Source organism: Schistosoma mansoni, chromosome 1, assembly GCF_000237925.1.
Source record: "Schistosoma mansoni strain Puerto Rico chromosome 1, complete genome".
Classification (NCBI taxonomy): Eukaryota; Metazoa; Platyhelminthes; class Trematoda; order Strigeidida; family Schistosomatidae; genus Schistosoma; species Schistosoma mansoni.
Window position 1 is genome coordinate 34,629,663 of NC_031495.1, and position 25,487 is coordinate 34,655,149.

General features: G+C 37.6%; 1 protein-coding gene across 1 annotated transcript; it reads left to right on the top strand.

Moving 5' to 3' along the window:
- Positions 1 to 308: 308 nt before the first annotated feature.
- Smp_037910 (putative succinate dehydrogenase) lies at positions 309 to 7,995 on the top strand. The gene is made up of 3 exons (XM_018794179.1): positions 309 to 460; positions 5,064 to 5,223; positions 7,647 to 7,995. The coding sequence occupies exons 1-3, from the start codon at positions 340 to 342 to the stop codon at positions 7,822 to 7,824; spliced, it is 459 nt and encodes a 152-aa protein (XP_018648617.1). The 5' UTR covers positions 309 to 339; the 3' UTR covers positions 7,825 to 7,995.
- The last annotated feature ends 17,492 nt before the right edge of the window (positions 7,996 to 25,487 follow it).

Below are 25,487 nucleotides of genomic sequence, written 5' to 3' on the forward strand. Positions count from 1 at the left end.
GCTACATATATGCATTTGATTTCCACGGGAAGCCCAGTTTTATTGATCCTACTATCTTCTGTATACACTATACCGTGACGCCTCCCAGTTTGGCGTGTGAAAAAACAAAAGATCATAGATCAGGCTTGAAATGAAATTCCTCAGTGGAAGTTATACTCTCGTATGCAGAATTTACTCAATAAGTAGACGGGAAATGCAAGATGTTTAATATATATCCAACACTGAAAGGCAGAGGGCAACAACTTCATGGAAACATTCCATTCCTTCTACCCTTTCTACAACAATTTGATCATGAATCCGAGTTTCACCGCGTCAATTGAAAACTGGCCGTTGTTCAAGATGCTAGCATACAGCTACCAATGCAGACTACGTTCCATACAACTGCTTGCTAGGAGTGTTGTACCAATTTGTCGCCCTATCACGCAGGACCATGCTTTGAAATCTAATAAACTTGGAACGGGTAATGTGATTGTTAGAGTCACATTTTTTTTTAAATTAGAACTATCATATTTCTTGCCCCATATTTTTTTGGATTACAGACTTAATTTAGGTTGGTATTAAGTTCTGTATTTCCAATACAGGGGTTATAAACTCATTATGTGATACAACAGTGTAATTATATGGTGATAGAATCATTAATAACCCGAGTCATTCGCTGGTCGGCGTGTAAATTTATACAATTTGTTGATCACCAAGGTGTAAATTTATTAAATCTTCGCCTCAAGGGAAACAGACAAAATATCTAGTCTTCTCACTATAGGCAAGAAAAGTTCATTTTAGTTGCAGTTGCCATCAATAAATTAATAGCCTGTAACCCGTATTTCCTCAAAGTTCACCTTCAGTCTTCAGTAATAAGGATAGTAGGTTGGTGAACCTTTGCTAATCCTGACAGATTGCCTCCTAGTGAAGGTCCAGCTTTCACTTGAAAATGTTCACTGACGGGGCTGACACCACTTGTTCGGGTAAGGCGTTCCAGTCATTGACCGCTGGATCAGAAAAACGGGACCCCACTTCAAGTTTATTAAATCGCAGTTTAGGCGTTTTAAACGCTCGTTGTAAGGGAGTTTAGAAAGACTCTCCACTAATTTCGTCCCCACATGCTGGACACGCTCAAGTGAGCTAGTATCCTTAATCAGACATGGTCTAGCAGCTTGGATAAAGTACTCTAAGTGTGGTCTTACGTAGGTGGGTTATAAAATTCGAAACGTCCCTTCAAAGCGTTTAAATGCTCGGCGAAGTGGCCATAACGCACGATAACCTATGGAAACAGGTGCGTTGCAGTGCGTAGTTGTTTTCAAGTCGTGGCTTATTATTACTCCTAAGTCTTTGTATTCTTAAACGCGTGGAAGAGATGTGCCATCAATGATATATTGGTAATTATTACCGTGTCCGATGTGCATGAGCACTCGCTTCCTAGAATTAACTTCTAAGCCCCAACTGCGAGCCTATCTAACTAATTCGTCTAAGTCAGCTTGGAGATGAAAATGATCAGCCTCACTTCTTATTGTTCTCCAGATTCTGACATCATCCGCAAACAATAATGTCGACGACTTAGGCAATAGCGCTAATTCATTAACAGAGAGAAGGGAAAGTAGAGGTTTTAAGGTGGTGCCTTGGGGTACACCACTCTTGACTGGCTTCCATTCGGATAGCGTTCCATTGACCTTCACTCTCTGTCTGCGGTCACTTAAAAAGTTTCCTATCCACTCCTGTACAACACCTGTTATTCCAAAGCTCGAGAGGGTCTACATAAGACCTAAGTGTGAAACCTTGTCAAACGCTTTGCTAAAATCTATGAATATCACTTCGACAGACAGACCGTTATCTACGGCTACTGTCCAATCCTCTTTGGCAATAAGTTAGTCAAGCATGAACGTTTGCTACAAAACCCGTGTTGCTCGGGAGTTAACAGATTGTACGAATCTATGTGACTTAGTAACTTAACCCGAATTATCTTTACAAGTAACTTAACGACTATGCTGGTTAGTTACAAACGATCCGTCTCTGACCATCCTTAAATATGGGACTGACTATAGCGTCTTTCCAATCTCTAGGGAGTTGAGCGATTGAAAAGAACATGTTTAAGAGCGTCGCGAGTGGTCTCAAAATAATTTCCTCAAGGATGTCAGCAAACGTGGATGTAAGTTTTCAGGGCCCTGTACCTTATAAGGTTTGAGGTTAGTTATCAATGGAAGAACAGTTTCCTCAGTCACATGTACAGATCCATGTGGCTAGTATCTCGGTGTAATTGGGACAAATATTTGTAACACTGCATCGAGAGTAGACTTCACTAAAATAGTTAAAAAGTCTCAGCTTTTGCTAGATCAGATTCAGCTAGTAAATCTGAATTTTCGTGTAACATTAACGCGGGAATACTATCACTACGTTTTGTTCGCTGTTTAACGTACGAAAACAATCGCTTCGGACAAGTAGGGTTATCATATGCCAACTGTCGTTCGTAAGCAGTACGGAATTAAGCTATGGTCTTTTTACATATATTCCGGATTTTTTTGTATTCGCACTTAAATGATGCTTGACCTGTTGACAAGAATAAGTCCCAGAAGTGTTTCCTATGCTTCAACAGCTTCCGGGTTTCCTTATTAATCCATGGAGAGCAATGTGATAACTTACGTTTTGACCATGGGATAAACGGTTGCGTTACGGACTCGAATATAGCCTTAAACTCATTCCATTCGTCTTCGATCGATCCATCAGCATCGACCGACCAGTCAATCGAGATAGCACAGTCTCTGATTGTCGGAATATTAGCTCTCCAGATATTGGGACGGGGTGGAGCAGATTCAAATTGTATTCCATGTGTCTGGAACTTAAAGGAAAGTACGTGACCACTATTCACTAGTGGGGAAGGTGTTGAATGTCGACGACATCTTCACGGTGGTGTGTGAGGACAAGATCTAGCAGTGACGGATCATGTTCCAAGTCAATAAGTGTCGGTTTTACGATACATTGTACAAGTGCACACTGAATAATTGTTGATAGGTCGCTATCGAAACCCCAAATGAAATTTGTGAGCTTTATCCAGTTGATATGTAGTGCGTTGAAGTCTCCAATGATGAGACATTCTGCCTTACTCCAAGAACAGATGTGTCTTATAATAAAGTCGTTAGCAAAACAACACGGACTACGATATATTCCTCCTATAGTCACTAACCCGTTTCTAGACCTAATTATGCAACATGCTACCTCACATGTACCACTAACATGCACCTCCGATATAATCGATTATATGCGAAAGTTATCCCTAACATATAACATTACGCCTCCTCCCTTGCGACTTATAACTCTATCACTTCTGATACAGCTGTAGCCTGCAACGATAGTAGAACAACCTATATCTACAGTGAGTCAAGTTTCTGTGACAACAATTATATCGGGACTTAATTCACCCACCATCAAACTTCGCTCGGACATTTTATTTCGAAGACTACAAGCATTCGTGTAGCACACATTTAAGGTGTTTTGGGAGTCAAACGTTCTACCCATACAGGTCTCGAAAACATTGGCTTCCAAGACCTGACTACCTGAAAAACCCCTAATCGTAGGGTTTGTTTCACCATTTAGCTTTCGAGTTCTTAACTGTGTAAGAGCATTCTTCCACTTGATCCGATCCTCAAGCGGCCAATCTGGTCGAATACGAATATTTGAATAATGAGTTTTGTGTGCGTTATTCAATATTACGTCTCTTTCCTCGAAATTCCCGAGTACTAACTTCAAGATCCTTTTTTGTTGGGTCTCGCCTTCAACCCATCTACCGAGTTTCATTACTTTCGTGATATGTACCCCTGAAACCTCTTCAGGCAGTACACTTCCGATGACAGATCCCACTAACTGCAAAACGTGTGCGTGTCTTTTAGTAGGGTCATTGTCTTTCGACCCTTCTAGATTCCAAATAATTAAACTAGGAACGTGTTTAGCTTCTTTAAAAGCCGTGTTCACGGCTTTCGACCATTCCTCATTCTTTTTTAATTGAGATCTGGGACCGCTTTTGTAAGAGAACGAAGTTATGCTCTCTGATTATCCCTTCAGTGTGACGTCCCACCTATCACTGTACATATTTTCCTTTAAAAATCCTCATAATTAAAGAAACTTGTGTTTCTCTCGTTAATTCTCATTTCTCATGGTATTAATCAGAGGAAAGCCAGTTGCTAACGCCTAACTCCGAAGCAATTTTTAAACGGTTATGTTGTGATATAAATGACTTTCTAAATCTGTAGTCATGCAAGGAACTAAGATGAATTTTTATCTGGGCTTAGGGAAACAGTTAACGTCTAAGAATCATTTTTTATCAGCCTTACTGTACACCAAACTGGTTCATGCTACTGTGTGACTATGAAACGTCTTTTAAAGACAAAAAACATGATTATACTGAATGTGTTTAGTTTCCATAGGAGATCTACTCACGGCAAAAGTACTGAGTTAGGGCACAGACTTCCGGCTCACATGTCATGACAACTAAATGACTTTATTTCCTCAGCGCATGTTGTTTGTTAGGATAAGTTATAATGCCAGCCCCAGATATAACAATGGTCAGAGCAGTCACTATCCCAAAGTATTCTTTTACTGTTGCTTGAGTATGGTATAACCACGGAATGACTAATACTCAGGTTAATTAAACTAATAGATAAATTCGGTAAGCCAATTGGCTTAAATGTGAACCTCATTTATACAAACCTAAATGAATTTAGACACGAATTTTAGTATTCAAATGTTATCGCTATTTTAGACAAAAAATAACGGAGCAATGTGCAATCGCTTTTTGCTATTGAGTGTTTCAGATAGTTGCACACACTATTATTGAATTTTTTTAGTCCACCACTGAAGTGGTTGAGATTTATATAGGTTACATAAAGCAGATAAATTTTTTTGCGAATGGTAGGTTGCATATTTTTCTGTTAAATAAGAGATTAAAAGAAACAGGAGGTTAATAATCTATTTCATGTTTACAATCTTAATAACAATTGATTCATGAATTTTAACCACTGTTCTGGACTGAGCATTTTCTCCTGCAAAATCATTTATTTATTTGTATCTCTATTATACAGCACCAGCTGTTCAGAGAACCGGACTGTTACCATCATATCACTGGACATTTGAACGTATTCTAGCTGCAAGCATGTTGCCATTATATCCGATTGCACTCTATATGGATACCCCTATGATGAATCTTATAGTAGTGACTGCTGTTTCCATGCATTCGTACTGGTGAGTTCTACAATCCTATCCATTTGTCTATAGGCATTCCTTTTGTAAAACTTTGGTTTTTAAGTAACTTCTTTTGTGAGAATTAAGGGCTTTGAAAATCTCATCACTAAGATCTCTTATTGACCATTTGTTTTCGTCCAGAATCAACTACTTTTGTGAGCAAACAGCCTCCTTAGATTAAGTACTCAAACTATTTGTCATAGTTGACCTTCTTTAATTGCGTTGATGCTTAAATGTAAATGCTGGTTATATGCACAGCTTCAACCACTTGTCTCAATTATTGTGTTAGAGGAACATAGATTAGATTAAAGCATGTTCCATGCACGATTGTGTTGGTGCATGCTGATTGGCTAATTCTTATCCAATTAGCTCTAGTCGATGCTTAGAGAAGATTCTAAAATCTCATGTAAAAACTATAAATATACTAACGTATTTCTTATTGTGTTTCTTACTTCCATTTATCCTTGTTATTCGGAACATAATTTCTTCCGTGTTCTGATTTGGAAACTTATCGAGTGTATTAGTGTCCAAGAATACTAAGCAATAGGAATAGTTAGGTCGTAATAAAAGAAAAATTATAACATGTTGCTTCGTTTACATCCCTACACTTCGCTCGTAATTGGGTTACCGTACAATATTTCGTTCATTTCAAATGACTCGGTTCCTTCCGAGTATCTAGAGTGCGACCCGACACAAGTCTTGAATTTGTAGTCATTTGTCGGATCTTCCTTCATCTGCACTTAGGGAGCCAACAAGTGTGAATCGCATTGGTACTGTTATCTTCTGTGGCTTTCATAAGAATCAAAGATAACATAGAAACTATATGGAACCTGGGATAGCGTAGAGACTAGTTGCTACAATTTACGACAGAACATCTAACTCACTTAGATGAAAGATGAAATAAATAAAACCAACACTGATGGTACACTGGAAAACAACGAAAATGAGTTGATCACAAAGAATAAATGTTATGAAATACGATCTTCAGGAAATTAAGGAAGATAGTTCCTGTGTACATCTGTGCAACCACGATCAATTTTTAAACTATGGATTTAAATTCTGTAACCACTAATCATCAAACGCGATTATCTGCGTACACTAGTTTTCGAATTTCAGCTGACGAATTACTGATCAGTAACACTATTAGTAATCACTTTATTCAGTATCATACTCTTGGATACCGTTAAATATTTTCAGCATAAAATATCACCGTAACCTCGTCCCCGTGGAACCAAATCATTGGCATGGTTCCTTTATTCTCTTATTCTCAGTGTATTCAGCTTATAATTATGCCTTATGTAAATGCCTTTGCGACTATTTCTGTATTATTCTGGACATTGTATTAACTGACTGACTGAACACTTTTTGAAATAGTATCATATGCCTCACGTTCCAATTTTTGTAGTTACTCTACATCTGCGGAGTGAAATCTTTGGCAACATTTGCAAAGTACTAATACTAAAATGTTTTATCATCACCTGACTTGAGCTAAAAGTAGTTAGGTTTTTGGACCTTTAACTCCACTCGTTTGTTCAGAATAAACGACGTTAGCTTTACATATAGACGTACTTTGGTCATTTAGGTCATTCGTATGATATGCGAAACGATGTAAAAGTAGTTCTTTCACTGTGTTCAATTTATAATGTAGATTTTTGTAATATTTTAAAACCTTATTAGCTTATAAGTTAAAAGTTAATTCCACTCACCTATATTTTCGATAAGATTCATAATATGTTACTCTACAGATTGTATAGAATGAGTAGTTTACTAATTACCTGCTTGTACATTTGACTCTCATTTACTCCCAAAAGGTAGTTTTATTCACTGTGCAACAGTAATGCTCAACTATTCGATGAGCGTTAAAATGCTGTAAATATTAGAAAAAGTACTATTACTTTTACTCCTTTGATTTTCATATCAGCTCCCACTTGGTCTTTTGATGTACAGTGCGGCAACGTATGGTAACATATATTCATACTGAAAGCTATCGTGTTTACAGCTGAATAACTCATTTCTTGTATGCTCTACTATCTGATATTCCTGTTGTAACGTACTCTTAAGGAATTTTTATGACAAATTAAGTCCTTCATTGAAGTTTGATTGCACTGTTGTCTTTTTTCAGGTCTAATGTCTTACCTATTAAATTCTTGTAATTACTATCATCTTTATACGTATAGTAATTACTTCGACTTCTGTGCTACTTATCTTGGTAATTTTATGTTGTGCTAATATGATATGGCAACCTGGTTTAATACACCTTTGTCACAGACCGTATATTGATTATGACTATCGAACTAGTGTTTTATATATTTTTTGTTGAATATATTTTCAACTAAATTTCATGTGAACTACCATCTTATGTAATTGAATTAAAATATGTGTCAATTGAAGATTGTAACGGTAATTTTTTATGTACGCTTTAGGGGATTTGACGGTGTCATCAAAGACTATGCATTTGAACGTCGTTATGGTCCTGCACTGATGCCTATATTACGTACATTGTGGAAAGTAATGGCTGGTTTCGGTTTTGCTGGCCTTTTATATTTCAATTTTAATGATATAGGATTTATTTCAGCCGTGAAGAAACTATGGGCCTTGTGAAAATATTTTTGGTTCTTTTACTTTGACTTCTCTTTCTGATATTTTTAAGACTATTTAGATTATTTGGGTAATAACATAAAATCACCGACTACTTTTATGTATTAGCATGTTATACTTTAATACCCAAATCTAACATGGGGCTAATTTCTAATAAATGTGTCTAATTGTATGAAATTTTCGTTTTTTAAGCGTAGTAAGACTATCAAGTGGTTATTCTGGTACGTCAGTCCTGCATAGTAACTCAACCACACCATACTTTTGATTTTATCATGAGCATCTTTAAAGATATATTAAGAAACTAAAGTCACTGCACTAAGAAAAGTATTTTTATGATGACAACCCTGTTGATGCATCTTGGCAAAAACAACCAGAAAAGAAATCTTATTTCATCCCTTAGTGCCTCTGTAGAATTCAGCATCCTATGATGTAAGTTACTCGTAAAGATATAGGTAGTCATGCTCATTTTTTCTGTGAATTTATTCATTTATAAAGCGTTTCTTTCGATATACGAATCATTTGACAAATTGAATAAGATTTGTGAGGCGCATATTTATCTGGTGCTTCCTCGTACCAATATTTATGTGTTTAAATAAATAAATAATAAATGATGTGGTTCAAAACCGAGTCTAAAAACTTGTATTTGATTGTTTACTTTGATATTAACTGGGTTTAGATTAGGATTTTTCCCGTGTGTATTATACTGTCTTTACCGTTTTATAGAATACTATAATTTTGCTTTTATTGGATTGCTTTTTAATTAATGTGAAGTAGTTTTCTTACGTCACATAACTTCTGTTCAAAGTCATGACTTTAGGACCTTTACCTAGTCACAAATCGTATTTTTCTAAAATTCTACCAACAAAGCATCCTGGATATTTATTTATTCTGAGGAGTATCATTAAAATTTTAAAAATCCTTTTTATTCTTAAACTTCATATTCTTTTTAAAAGGCTGAGGATAACAGAAACAGTATTCTCAATTAATTGAAGTTTTTTGCAGTTACTTACCTAGTCCGTTAGGTTGCTTACTTGAAAATTTCTGCTTAAATACCTATTTCTATTTTAACTTATCTAATTTATAAATGAAATGTAAAAATGAGGATTTAGTATTAGATCCTCTTAAAATTAGGAATAGACCTGTCGTTTCCTAATCACAGTATGTTTATCAACATATTAGAAATCTGGTCATCGGCAGAGAATATTTATTTCTGTTAATTCATTCGAAAGTTAAGATACTGCATATTCCAGATTACCATTCATTCACCAAGGCTATTAGGATTAAGTAGTAAAACACTCTTGGTTTTTCTACCTTGACAAATATCATTTATCTAGCAATCGGACGCCTCCGACCTATTGAACATTAACTTTGCCTAAATACTTTCAATAATCTGTTTGATCCATAGGCGTAATTTGAAACTGAAAAGTGTCGTAACATTTGTTACTCAGGCAAAAAGTCACCATGTTCAAATCGTTTCACGAGTTTTTAGCAGTTTACTTTTGATTGATTGGGGTCAATTACTCAGGTTATACATTCTTAAGGACCATGCTTTTTTCCGGTTTGAATACTCTACGAGTTAGAATAGCATATCAAAGCGATCTTTTTCAATGGAGTTTGATAAATCTCAACAATTGTCGTAATTTAGTTGTTTAGTGACAAGCCCTGCGATGTCCACGATAAAGTGATATTTCGTCGAATACCTGTTGGAAGCAGTGACATCTCCCTAAAAATCAATAATTTTCGATAATGTAATTTTAAATAGGGGGAGATCTTTGCATTGGTTTTTCTCTTCTTATCATTGATGGGAACCACATCACAATAGCATACCGCCATATAGGCTTGACTGACTACTTGCATTACAGTTTGTAAATGGGTTACTTTAAGTAGTATTGTTGTGATTTACAGGTCTCATAGCCAGATTTTAAAAATTGTTTTGACGTACATCGACCTTTTCGAAACCTCGATCAGTGCGTTATTCTATTATAGATAGCTTCTTCGATTGCAAAATTGAAAAACTATGTCATTAAATTGCATCTGACCTAAATGGACATACGTAGACCAGTTAGAGAAAATGGAAACTTCCTAACTGATTATTTGTTAGTTTTGGTTCGTAATTTGCAGATAAGATAACCACCATCTTAGCTCATCAATGTTTGTTTTGTTTGCTTGGAGATCTATAAGTAGTAGTAGTAAGTCAACAGCTTATCCTTTTTAACACTATACGACTTGCTCTCTTGATAAATCCGTGTCATAATCTTCCTGTTTCACGTTGTTCAATGTCTTAAAATTAATAACGGCATCAGACATTGACGTTGTGCAAGAACAACGACTGAACAGTTCTGTTTCCTCATTTGATGTGTGGAGAAATAACATTTACACAGCACTAAATGTCATTAATAATGGGCTGTGACATCAAAGAGTCTGTAGTACAACGGTACATAACGCATCCCAAAAACACCTTTACTATAGACTATTGGGTTGGGAATGCGACCGTGCCACAAATGGTGATCGGTTCGCATATTAGTCAGTAATCTGGTCATGTCACGGCCAATTCACTTCAGAGGTAATTATAAAGTGTAAAACAAGTCATATGGTCGGCGTGCATATACGACTGGATCTAGCAAGAAGGAAGAAGCAATATACTCAGTCATTTGCAGGAAGTAGAACGAACCTGAAAGAGAATGTCTTATCACTATAGATAGGGAATTCACTGGACCTTGCAAGGTTGTCGACCCTTTTCTAAAGGAAACCCAGGTGCTCAACAGTGACGGCAAGACAAACCTTCAAATTCCAAATAAAATACATTCTTTCATGTTTATCTAGTACTTCTTGATTAAATTACGTTGTTTCTAGGATTCATGGTGTATGCTATAATTCAAATACTCCTAGCTATCACATTGGCGTCGCAATGGAATCGTTGAACATACATTCAGATTTTGATGCTTTTGCGAATTACATGGAAAGGTTTGAAATCTGGGCTAGAACCAAGGAAGACGTTGAGGATGTCATTAATGTGGCTCATTATCTTACGTTCATCGGAAAAGAAGCATACAGCTTAATAAAGACTGGCATTTCCAGACAAGCCGATTTCACTTCACTATGCAACGTTCAAGCAACTACTACTGGACCATGTATAGTATACAAATTTCGAATGCAGTAAGGGAGAAAAATTCAATGAGATGACTCACCAGGACATCCGACATTCCACTACTTTACTACGTCCTCGCAGTCCAGTACGTAATCAAGATTATTCAGGTAACAATTCATCGAATTGTGAAACAGTTCAAGATGAGCACAAGTTTAGTAAATGCTTGTTCTGTGGCAAATTTCACCCATATAATTCATGTGAATTTCATAAATCTAAATGTGGTAAAACTGGCCATATTTAGTCAGTTTGTAATGCCGTGTTTCATTTCGCTTACACTAATGCTAAGATTTGTGATTCAACTAAGTTGGATGTCTCTGATGATCACTTATCGTTATCCAAGACTTCTAGAAGCGGTATAACGTCGCATGGCAGTCCAAAGTTAAGTGAAACCCAAAATCATTGTGAGACAACAGTTTCCAATCAACCAACTCGTTATCAGATTTATTGTACCAGATGTGGTTTGTTATAATGATTCACATATTTCTGATGAAATTTCTTACAACTCTGAGAATAACATGTTAAATGAATTAAATCAAGATCGAAAACTGTATTCAGTTTGGGTAGATGCCGATTCTTCTAATGATTCATTATTCTTTAATGAAACTCTTAATAAATTTGAGGGAAATATTTCGGAAAAACCAAATTCTGATGTCATATCAAATGTCCTTTATCTTTACAATGGATTCATCTCTAGTGATATCCCCAATGAGTGTGACAAATATGTCCCGAATGAATCGAATTCTAGTCACATTTCTGATGTTATTGTATCAGATGTTGGATAATCTCCAAACCAATATGTGTCGAGTAGAGCCCCTAGTCAGTGGTGTGGTGAATCAGAAGGAATGGAAGTTTTCCCTAAGCAATCAGAGAACCAGTTTGCACAGGTAGAAAATCCAAATCAAGTCCAAGAGTATTCTTATGAGTATGAGGCAGATGCATGAATCCACTTGATTGTTTCGCAGGTGAATCAAGCCAAGGTGAATCACATGTGTCAATTACACATATCAATGCATATTTATCTGTGTATTATAATATGAATAACAAAAAGAATATGCATCATAATTTTCATGCAAGTCGAAGTCACACGATTCAATGCCTCAAGTTACATATCAGTATGTATCCCCAAATACTCACATATGATAATCAAAGTAAGATATAGGAAGATAATACAAATTGATGACATTAAATTGGTAAAACATTACGACGTAAAGACCCAACATTATTTCGTGGGGGAGGGTAGTGTTGGAAAGTCTATGATGTAAATTCTAGATATCAGTGGTTGCACTACACAACCGACATGATGATTGTATACAATTCCAGGAATAAGTTGAGTTTGTTCCAAGTTCGGCTGTTAATTCCGATACTAATGAGTGTGTTTTACATCGTAGAGTCTACATCTATTACACAATCGAGCGGACACGTGATGAACCTAAAGAGAAAAGGTAAGATTGATAGCAGAAATTCGGATCCTCATTTAAGCTGTGGCGGATATGATGTTTATATGAACCAATGATTCCTTTGTACTTGATGACTGCTTGATTTCGAATTTCAAATACAATACATTCTTTCTTGTTCATGTAGTACTTCTTGTTTTAATTGTGTTGCTTCTGGGATTCCTAGTTTATGTTATAATTCAAACACTCCTAGCCATCACACTTTTCCTGGTTGGTTCAATAAGGCGTCTTTTGCAGCATCCACACAATGGACCACTTGAAGTATTGAAGCGAAGGAATATATATTCCACAATCATTAGAAAGGAAAAGTTTGACATTCAAGCTCCATATTTGGAACGTACATTTAAATAGGCTGAAAGAAATCGAATCCTAAAATTATCAAATTATCGGAAATGTTTTTTGAAGCTTCCCTAATCTCTACCTGAATTTCCGTCCAGTTCTATTAAAACAGTGGAGTGCGAAATGAATGCCCCAGACGCTCCAACCTTCAACAACTCAATCTCAACCCTAATCGGTGAGAAATTCACGTGTAAACGAAGACGTGCATATTCTAAGACGCTAAATTGACATTACTGGATGATGTTTTAATCATCTTTCTCGGCACATCCGAAACCTCTCCTATATATTAGCGTATTTGCACACTCAAAGCAGCCCGCCGTTCCGTTTGAACGACCTTGTATAGCCATTTCGTAATTCAATTGCTGTGTGTAAGTTGGTTATCTGTTGGGCTACATGGTTTTTAGGTTTTTTCATATTTGAGTAGTCTGCTGCTGCAGAGAGATCGGAAAATAATTGTGAAGAACAGTAATTACCTTACTCTGTTTTGTTCTGTAAACATTAGCGCGATTGTTGCTTGGTAACTTCATTTCCCATACCCATTGCTCTACTGAACCTAACCGTCCTTGTTTTAAAATTGATAGTATCCCGAAAACAACTTAATGTGAATAACCTAAGAGTCCTTGATAGGCGAACTTTGTGCAAATCACTGTTTTACGTGACGTTTAAAACGAGATACTGAATAAACTGTAAGTTGTAAACTTCAACCAAAAGTGCTTATCATATTTCCCGTGGTTGGAAAAGTATTACCGTAAGGATCAAATATTCGTTTTCTTTGGTAGTTACTCGGCATGGTTTGTAGTGCTTCACATTCAACCGATAACTCAGTCTACGTAAGTGCGGAGCTTTAAGGAATAATTTTTATTTTATTTTATTTAAACACATAAATATTGGTACAAAGGGTCAACAAATATATATGCGCCACACAAATCTCATTTGATTTGTGTGAGGGCTGTAATGCTGCCCGGGTGCCCAAACTGAAACAACGTATTTGTATTAAAATTTTTGTAGAAAACATCTTTTCATTTATCCGTCTATATCAGTGTTACTATTGTATTCACTGTATTATCAATTATGTGTAAATATAATTCCTATGACCTTATGGGAAGGAGTTCTATGGTGACAAGTAAATATAACACTTTTTGTATCTACTATAAAATGCTAAATCATTTCTGTCGTTGCATGACTTTGTAAATGTGATTACATTTAAACCAAAGATGTGCTGTTGATCTGTATCAACTGTGATCACTTTTCACTCGTTAATCAATTTCTACTTCCTCCGCAATTTCTCTGGCGTGCAAATAAACTCCTACTTAAGTAATTCTCTGTTCTAAACTGTTGACCATGGATTTTGATTGAAGAGTATAATATTACTGTGTATCATTTTAGGCAGTTCTGCACTGCTTGGGATTATTGACCCGGAAAACTCTGAAACCATTATTGGACTAAGACTTGTCTTCATGCCATCGGCGCATGGCAGTCCAAAGTTAAGTGAAACCCAAAATCATTGTGAGACAACAGTTTCCAATCAACCAACTCGTTATCAGATTTATTGTACCAGATGTGGTTTGTTATAATGATTCACATATTTCTGATGAAATTTCTTACAACTCTGAGAATAACATGTTAAATGAATTAAATCAAGATCGAAAACTGTATTCAGTTTGGGTAGATGCCGATTCTTCTAATGATTCATTATTCTTTAATGAAACTCTTAATAAATTTGAGGGAAATATTTCGGAAAAACCAAATTCTGATGTCATATCAAATGTCCTTTATCTTTACAATGGATTCATCTCTAGTGATATCCCCAATGAGTGTGACAAATATGTCCCGAATGAATCGAATTCTAGTCACATTTCTGATGTTATTGTATCAGATGTTGGATAATCTCCAAACCAATATGTGTCGAGTAGAGCCCCTAGTCAGTGGTGTGGTGAATCAGAAGGAATGGAAGTTTTCCCTAAGCAATCAGAGAACCAGTTTGCACAGGTAGAAAATCCAAATCAAGTCCAAGAGTATTCTTATGAGTATGAGGCAGATGCATGAATCCACTTGATTGTTTCGCAGGTGAATCAAGCCAAGGTGAATCACATGTGTCAATTACACATATCAATGCATATTTATCTGTGTATTATAATATGAATAACAAAAAGAATATGCATCATAATTTTCATGCAAGTCGAAGTCACACGATTCAATGCCTCAAGTTACATATCAGTATGTATCCCCAAATACTCACATATGATAATCAAAGTAAGATATAGGAAGATAATACAAATTGATGACATTAAATTGGTAAAACATTACGACGTAAAGACCCAACATTATTTCGTGGGGGAGGGTAGTGTTGGAAAGTCTATGATGTAAATTCTAGATATCAGTGGTTGCACTACACAACCGACATGATGATTGTATACAATTCCAGGAATAAGTTGAGTTTGTTCCAAGTTCGGCTGTTAATTCCGATACTAATGAGTGTGTTTTACATCGTAGAGTCTACATCTATTACACAATCGAGCGGACACGTGATGAACCTAAAGAGAAAAGGTAAGATTGATAGCAGAAATTCGGATCCTCATTTAAGCTGTGGCGGATATGATGTTTATATGAACCAATGATTCCTTTGTACTTGATGACTGCTTGATTTCGAATTTCAAATACAATACATTCTTTCTTGTTCATGTAGTACTTCTTGATTTAATTGTGTTGCTTCTGGGATTCCTAGTTTATGTTATAATTCAAACACTCCTAGCCATCACACTTTTCCTGGTTGGTTCAATAAGGCGTCTTTTGCAGCATCCACACAATGGACCACTTGAAGTATTGAAGCGAAGGAATATATATTCCACAATCATTAGAAAGGAAAAGTTTGACATTCAAGCTCCATATTTGGAACGTACATTTAAATAGGCTGAAAGAAATTGAATCCTAAAATTATCAAATTATCGGAAATGTTTTTTGAAGCTTCCCTAATCTCTACCTGAATTTCCGTCCAGTTCTATTAAAACAGTGGAGTGCGAAATGAATGCCCCAGACGCTCCAACCTTCAACAACTCAATCTCAACCCTAATCGGTGAGAAATTCACGTGTAAACGAAGACGTGCATATTCTAAGACGCTAAATTGACATTACTGGATGATGTTTTAATCATCTTTCTCGGCACATCCGAAACCTCTCCTATATATTAGCGTATTTGCACACCCAAAGCAGCCCGCCGTTCCGTTTGAACGACCTTGTATAGCCATTTCGTAATTCAATTGCTGTGTGTAAGTTGGTTATCTGTTGGGCTACATGGTTTTTAGGTTTTTTCATATTTGAGTAGTCTGCTGCTGCAGAGAGATCGGAAAATAATTGTGAAGAACAGTAATTACCTTACTCTGTTTTGTTCTGTAAACATTAGCGCGATTGTTGCTTGGTAACTTCATTTCCCATACCCATTGCTCTACTGAACCTAACCGTCCTTGTTTTAAAATTGATAGTATCCCGAAAACAACTTAATGTGAATAACCTAAGAGTCCTTGATAGGCGAACTTTGTGCAAATCACTGTTTTACGTGACGTTTAAAACGAGATACTGAATAAACTGTAAGTTGTAAACTTCAACCAAAAGTGCTTATCATATTTCCCGTGGTTGGAAAAGTATTACCGTAAGGATCAAATATTCGTTTTCTTTGGTAGTTACTCGGCATGGTTTGTAGTGCTTCACATTCAACCGATAACTCAGTCTACGTAAGTGCGGAGCTTTAAGGAATAATTTTTATTTTATTTTATTTAAACACATAAATATTGGTACAAAGGGTCAACAAATATATATGCGCCACACAAATCTCATTTGATTTGTGTGAGGGCTGTAATGCTGCCCGGGTGCCCAAACTGAAACAACGTATTTGTATTAAAATTTTTGTAGAAAAAATCTTTTCATTTATCCGTCTATATCAGTGTTACTATTGTATTCACTGTATTATCAATTATGTGTAAATATAATTCCTATGACCTTATGGGAAGGAGTTCTATGGTGACAAGTAAATATAACACTTTTTGTATCTACTATAAAATGCTAAATCATTTCTGTCGTTGCATGACTTTGTAAATGTGATTACATTTAAACCAAAGATGTGCTGTTGATCTGTATCAACTGTGATCACTTTTCACTCGTTAATCAATTTCTACTTCCTCCGCAATTTCTCTGGCGTGCAAATAAACTCCTACTTAAGTAATTCTCTGTTCTAAACTGTTGACCATGGATTTTGATTGAAGAGTATAATATTACTGTGTATCATTTTAGGCAGTTCTGCACTGCTTGGGATTATTGACCCGGAAAACTCTGAAACCATTATTGGACTAAGACTTGTCTTCATGCCATCGGCGCCAAATGCGCAGGAGACTATTCATTATATATGTGAACTTTATTTGCTGTGATTGTCCAAAGGAAGGTTCAGGCAGAAAATATGGAATTCCATTTGTTATCACTTTGTCGTTTAATATGTATACTTTTTGTAGCTTTATCATCAATTTTCTTTTTTTTTCATACCACTGTGTCATTTTACGTTTTAATGTTTGTTTCCAAGTTATTACACTTTGGATAAGCTTTGTTTTGAAGCTCTCAGCGGCTTTGGGTTTACTCAATTATATTCGGGGTCTTTAGTGAATATAGTGATTCAGTATGTTGTTTATTCAGTCCAGTCTCAAGTGATTAAACTTAGGCAACAAATAAACTTGACTGTAGTTAGTTTTATAGCAGACTCAGTTTCGTCAGTTATTGCTTCATGTAAACAAGAAAATCATATCCAAACAGATACTCACTTATTAATCTCAATAAGACTTTCGGTGAACCATTATTTGTGGACCAACTAATGGGATTTGAGACAATAAGTACTGGATTTTGACTCGAAATTCATTCATCTATAAGGCTAAATAGCATTTTAACATTATACCTGATATTAGTTCGTAATGAAAGCCTTAACTCTAATTCCTAATACTAACTTCCAACTCTTAACACTAATCCGGACTCCTCATACTAGTTTCTAACACTATTTTGGCCTTAGTAAGTAGGCAAACATTCTTAAGGTCATTTCAGCGTTGTTTGAGGTCGAACATGAATAACGGCCTCACCGGGCTCATTTGCCAAGTATTTGGCCTTCAACCATAGTAGTGATAATCAGAGATCGCCTAAACTAAGGCAGGGCAGAGTACAGACGTTAGGCTCACTCAACGTCCCCCGTCTTTTCGTGTCAACGATCTTGAACAGCCTCATGTGCGGTGGCCATTCCGTATTTGAAATGCTGTGAGCTGGTTGCGTGCCTGTTCGATTCCATGGTTTTAAGGTGTTCTCGTACTTAAGTCGTCTGTTCCTGCAATAAGGTTGAAAAGTCATCCCAAAGAATATTAACTGATTTCTTTCTTCCTTGTCACCCATGGCCCTACTAAAACGAGTGCACATAATCCGGCGCTAGTTTAATCTGCCACCATGCGGATGTTTTGACAGCAGTCTTTTGTCAACCATTAATCGGTGCGCACTTAGGTAGTGCATCGCAAAACCGACACATATTGACTTGGAGCACGAACCGTCATCGCTAGACCTTGTTTTTACACACTGATGTTCTTACTGACATTCATTACCTACCCCCACTACTGAACACTCATTGCTGTGCTTTAGCTTTTGTACGCGATATCCTCTCCATCGCATCCCAATATCTGGCGAGCTAATATTCTGGAAATCAGGGATTGGACTGTCTAAAAATATTTGTCAGCCAATGGAGATGAGTTGATCCCAGATGAATGGGATAAGTTCAAAGCTCTATTCGAGTCTGTAAGACTACCTTTCATCCTATGGTCAACACGTAGGCTGTCATATTTCCCTATATGGTTCAATAGGGAAATACAAAACCATCCGGAAAGCCCGGAATATATGTAAAAAGACCATAGCTGGGTGCCGCATGACTTACAAAAAGCAGTTGACACATCATAGCTGTGAGTGCCCGAAACGATTGCTTTTGTACATTAGACGGAGAAAAACATTTAAATGGTATTCTTCTTTCACTGTTAGACAAAAATACAGACGTATTAGCTGAATCAGACTTAGCCAAAGCTGAGACTTTATTGAACTATTTCAGTGAAGTCTTCTGTACGGGCATTGTTAACAAAACTTGTCGTAACCACACCACTAAGGAACTAGCTATAGGACCTGCATATGTGACTGAGGAAGTTCTTCTTCAATTGGTCAATAACCTCAGACCTAGAAGGTCCTGATGGGTTACATCCACGATTGTCGTCATCTCTCAGGGACATTATTTCAGGAGCAATCACGATGCGGTTCAACACGTCCCTCTCCCACACCCAAAGATCTATGTGGTGTAAATATGCGATATTTAACCCTACATTTAAATGTGGACAAAGACAGGTCGTGTGTAAATACTGACCTGTCAGTCCAATCAACATAATGGTCAAGTTACTTTAAAGAATAAGTTCGGCTAAGTTACCAAATCACACAGAATCATCGAATCTGTTAACTCTCGAGGAACACAGATTTCGTAATAAGCGATCATGCTTGAACAACTTACGTGTTGGACAACAGACATTCTGTCGATGTCACACTCATGCATAGTATCCCGAAAACAACTTAATGTGAATAACCTAAGAGTCCTTGATACGCGAACTTTGTGCAAATCACTGTTTTACGTGACGTTTAAAACGAGATACTGAATAAACTGTAAGTTGTAAACTTCAACCAAAAGTGCTTATCATATTTCCCGTGGTTGGAAAAGTATTACCGTAAGGATCAAATACTCGTTTTCTTTGGTAGTTACTCGGCATGGTTTGTAGTGCTTCACATTCAACCGATAACTCAGTCTACGTAAGTGCGGAGCTTTAAGGAATAATTTTTATTTTATTTTATTTAAACACATAAATATTGGTACAAAGGGTCAACAAATATATATGCGCCACACAAATCTCATTTGATTTGTGTGAGGGCTGTAATGCTGCCCGGGTGCCCAAACTGAAACAACGTATTTGTATTAAAATTTTTGTAGAAAACATCTTTTCATTTATCCGTCTATATCAGTGTTACTATTGTATTCACTGTATTATCAATTATGTGTAAATATAATTCCTATGACCTTATGGGAAGGAGTTCTATGGTGACAAGTAAATATAACACTTTTTGTATCTACTATAAAATGCTAAATCATTTCTGTCGTTGCATGACTTTGTAAATGTGATTACATTTAAACCAAAGATGTGCTGTTGATCTGTATCAACTGTGATCACTTTTCACTCGTTAATCAATTTCTACTTCCTCCGCAATTTCTCTGGCGTGCAAATAAACTCCTACTTAAGTAATTCTCTGTTCTAAACTGTTGACCATGGATTTTGATTGAAGAGTATAATATTACTGTGTATCATTTTAGGCAGTTCTGCACTGCTTGGGATTATTGACCCGGAAAACTCTGAAACCATTATTGGACTAAGACTTGTCTTCATGCCATCGGCGCCAAATGCGCAGGAGACTATTCATTATATATGTGAACTTTATTTGCTGTGATTGTCCAAAGGAAGGTTCAGGCAGAAAATATGGAATTCCATTTGTTATCACTTTGTCGTTTAATATGTATACTTTTTGTAGCTTTATCATCAATTTTCTTTTTTTTTCATACCACTGTGTCATTTTACGTTTTAATGTTTGTTTCCAAGTTATTACACTTTGGATAAGCTTTGTTTTGAAGCTCTCAGCGGCTTTGGGTTTACTCAATTATATTCGGGGTCTTTAGTGAATATAGTGATTCAGTATGTTGTTTATTCAGTCCAGTCTCAAGTGATTAAACTTAGGCAACAAATAAACTTGACTGTAGTTAGTTTTATAGCAGACTCAGTTTCGTCAGTTATTGCTTCATGTAAACAAGAAAATCATATCCAAACAGATACTCACTTATTAATCTCAATAAGACTTTCGGTGAACCATTATTTGTGGACCAACTAATGGGATTTGAGACAATAAGTACTGGATTTTGACTCGAAATTCATTCATCTATAAGGCTAAATAGCATTTTAACATTATACCTGATATTAGTTCGTAATGAAAGCCTTAACTCTAATTCCTAATACTAACTTCCAACTCTTAACACTAATCCGGACTCCTCATACTAGTTTCTAACACTATTTTGGCCTTAGTAAGTAGGCAAACATTCTTAAGGTCATTTCAGCGTTGTTTGAGGTCGAACATGAATAACGGCCTCACCGGGCTCATTTGCCAAGTATTTGGCCTTCAACCATAGTAGTGATAATCAGAGATCGCCTAAACTAAGGCAGGGCAGAGTACAGACGTTAGGCTCACTCAACGTCCCCCGTCTTTTCGTGTCAACGATCTTGAACAGCCTCATGTGCGGTGGCCATTCCGTATTTGAAATGCTGTGAGCTGGTTGCGTGCCTGTTCGATTCCATGGTTTTAAGGTGTTCTCGTACTTAAGTCGTCTGTTCCTGCAATAAGGTTGAAAAGTCATCCCAAAGAATATTAACTGATTTCTTTCTTCCTTGTCACCCATGGCCCTACTAAAACGAGTGCACATAATCCGGCGCTAGTTTAATCTGCCACCATGCGGATGTTTTGACAGCAGTCTTTTGTCAACCATTAATCGGTGCGCACTTAGGTAGTGCATCGCAAAACCGACACATATTGACTTGGAGCACGAACCGTCATCGCTAGACCTTGTTTTTACACACTGATGTTCTTACTGACATTCATTACCTACCCCCACTACTGAACACTCATTGCTGTGCTTTAGCTTTTGTACGCGATATCCTCTCCATCGCATCCCAATATCTGGCGAGCTAATATTCTGGAAATCAGGGATTGGACTGTCTAAAAATATTTGTCAGCCAATGGAGATGAGTTGATCCCAGATGAATGGGATAAGTTCAAAGCTCTATTCGAGTCTGTAAGACTACCTTTCATCCTATGGTCAACACGTAGGCTGTCATATTTCCCTATATGGTTCAATAGGGAAATACAAAACCATCCGGAAAGCCCGGAATATATGTAAAAAGACCATAGCTGGGTGCCGCATGACTTACAAAAAGCAGTTGACACATCATAGCTGTGAGTGCCCGAAACGATTGCTTTTGTACATTAGACGGAGAAAAACATTTAAATGGTATTCTTCTTTCACTGTTAGACAAAAATACAGACGTATTAGCTGAATCAGACTTAGCCAAAGCTGAGACTTTATTGAACTATTTCAGTGAAGTCTTCTGTACGGGCATTGTTAACAAAACTTGTCGTAACCACACCACTAAGGAACTAGCTATAGGACCTGCATATGTGACTGAGGAAGTTCTTCTTCAATTGGTCAATAACCTCAGACCTAGAAGGTCCTGATGGGTTACATCCACGATTGTTGTCATCTCTCAGGGACATTATTTCAGGAGCAATCACGATGCGGTTCAACACGTCCCTCTCCCACACCCAAAGATCTATGTGGTGTAAATATGCGATATTTAACCCTACATTTAAATGTGGACAAAGACAGGTCGTGTGTAAATACTGACCTGTCAGTCCAATCAACATAATGGTCAAGTTACTTTAAAGAATAAGTTCGGCTAAGTTACCAAATCACACAGAATCATCGAATCTGTTAACTCTCGAGGAACACAGATTTCGTAATAAGCGATCATGCTTGAACAACTTACGTGTTGGACAACAGACATTCTGTCGATGTCACACTCATGCATAGTATCCCGAAAACAACTTAATGTGAATAACCTAAGAGTCCTTGATACGCGAACTTTGTGCAAATCACTGTTTTACGTGACGTTTAAAACGAGATACTGAATAAACTGTAAGTTGTAAACTTCAACCAAAAGTGCTTATCATATTTCCCGTGGTTGGAAAAGTATTACCGTAAGGATCAAATATTCGTTTTCTTTGGTAGTTACTCGGCATGGTTTGTAGTGCTTCACATTCAACCGATAACTCAGTCTACGTAAGTGCGGAGCTTTAAGGAATAATTTTTATTTTATTTTATTTAAACACATAAATATTGGTACAAAGGGTCAACAAATATATATGCGCCACACAAATCTCATTTGATTTGTGTGAGAGCTGTAATGCTGCCCGGGTGCCCAAACTGAAGCAAGTGGTTTTCTTAGGGGACCACACCGCGAGCCTTCGACCTACAGGTCTGATCCACAGGGCAGTGACGCATCGTGAAGGGATGCAGTCCCATGGTAGCCGGTGGCCAACGATTGATTCATACGCCATTTGTTCCTTCAGGATCCTGGAGCCCATGTGCACCATTGGTTTGGAATCAGAGTTTTCCAACTCCCCTAAGTGGACTTTCCGTGTCCACCAACCCGGTTAAAGCGCCAGACATTCGCTTTTGGTCCTCTCAATTTCGTAAACACCACCTACAACACGAGAAAGCGGTTAGTAGGACTTCTTTGGCAGAGGCTGTATACGCGTAATAGGGCATTTGGGAGCTTTAAGGAATAATAATAAACAGGCGTTTCGGAAAATGGAATCAGTTCGATTGGAAAGCTTACTCTCATAGGACTTATGCAGAAGTTGTTGAGCTTTGGACTGACAGGTACTGTACAGGAATTAATAAGAAACGTCCTTTGTGGCTTAAGACAGAGAGTGAGGGTAAATGAGGAATCATCTGAATGGAAGCCGGTCAAAAGCAATGTACGCCAAGGCACTATCTCAGGTGATCTGTTTTTCTTCTCCACGGTGACTTATTAAGTCCCCGACATTGTTGTTTGTAGATAATGTCAAAATCTGGAAAACAATAAACAGTGAGGCTGAACATTTCGACCTCCGAGCTGGTTCAGAAGAATTAGTTAGATGGTCTCAAAGTTGGAGCTTGGAAGTTGACTCTAGAAAGAGTTGGCTAATGTACATCGAACATGTCAATAGTTATCAGCAGTTTACCAACGGTACATCGCTCTCTTTCACGCAGAAACGCAAAACTTAGGAGCAACATGAAGTCACGAATTAAAAACAACTGCGCACTGCAACGCAGCAGCCGCTAAAAGTTTTTGAGCGTTACGGCCACTCCATTGAGCACTCATATGTTTTGACGAGATGTCTTTAATTTTATAACCCGCCTACGTGAGATCACATCTGGAGTACTACGACTAAGAAGTCAGTTCATGTCTTGGTAAAGATATTAACACACTCAAGCGTGTTCAGCACGTGTGAAAAAAGTTGATGAAGGGTCCTTTAAAACTCCCCTAGGGTGAGGGCTTAGAACTCCCGAAACTCTCCCCTTATCATAACGAAGGGTGCCTTACTTACTTACTTACTTACGCCTGTTACTCCCAATGGAGCATAGGCCGCCGACCAGCATTCTCCAACCCACTCCGTCCTGGGCCTTCTTTTCTAGTTCTTTCCAGTTCTTGTTCATTCTTCTCATGTCTGTCTCTATTTCTCGGCGTAATGTGTTCTTTGGTCTTCCTCTTCTCCTTCGACCTTCAGGATTCCATGTGAGGGCTTGTCTTGTGACATAATTGGGTGATTTCCTCAAAGTGTGACCAATCCACTTCCAGCGCTTCTTCCTGATTTCTTCCTCCGCTGGATGGAATCTGGTTTGTTGTCTCCCACAGTAACTTGTTGCTGATAGTGTCTGGCCATCGGATCCGAAGTATCTTGCGTAGACAGCTGTTAATAAACACTTGTATCTTCTGGATAATGGCTTTCGTAGTTCTCCACGTCTCTGCCCCATACAGTAGAACTGTCTTGACATTTGTATTGAAAATTCTAACCTTGGTGTTGGTTGACAATTGTTTTGAGCTCCAGATGTTTTTCAGCTGTAGGTATGCTGCTCTTGCTTTGCCGATCCGCGCCCTCACATCTGCATCTGATCCACCGTGTTCATCAATGATGCTGCCCAGATATGTAAAGGTTTCCACATCCTCCAAAGCTTCTCCGTCAAGTGTAATTGGATTGGTGCATATTGTATTGTATCGGAGAGTCTTGCTTTTCCCTTTGTTTATATTGAGACCTACTGCTGCTGAGGCTGCTGCTACACTGGTCGTTTTCTCCTGCATTTGTTGTTGCGTTTGTGATAGAAGAGCCAGATCATCCGCGAAGTCTAAATCGTCAAGCTGCATCCTGCCTGTCCACTGTATCCCGTGATTTCCTCCAGATGTTGACATCTTCATGATCCAGTCTATTACCAGGAGAAAGAGAAAGGGTGAGAGTAGGCAACCTTGCCTAACACCGGTCTTTACCTCGAACGAGTCGGTGAGTTGTCCTCCGTGGACGATTTGGCAGTTTAGCCCATCATAGGAGTTCCGTATGATGTTGACTATCTTCTCAGGCACGCCGTAGTGTCGAAGAAGCTTCCATAGTGTCGTCCTGTCCACGCTATCAAATGCCTTCTCGTAGTCGATGAAGTTGATGTAGAGTGATGAATTCCATTCGATTGATTGTTCCACAATGATACGTAGAGTTGCGATTTGATCTGTGCACGATCTATCCTTACGAAATCCAGCTTGTTGATCTCGAAGTTGAGCGTCCACGGAATCCTTCATCCTGTTTAACAATACTCTGTTGAAGACTTTTTCTGGTATTGAGAGGAGAGTGAGGCCCCTGTAGTTGTCGCACTTGCTCAGATCGCCTTTCTTTGGTATCTTGATGAGAAGTCCTTCTTTCCAGTCTGTTGTTACATGTTCTTCGTCCCAAATCTTACTGAAGAGGATGTGGAGTATCTTGGCAGTTGCTGTTACATT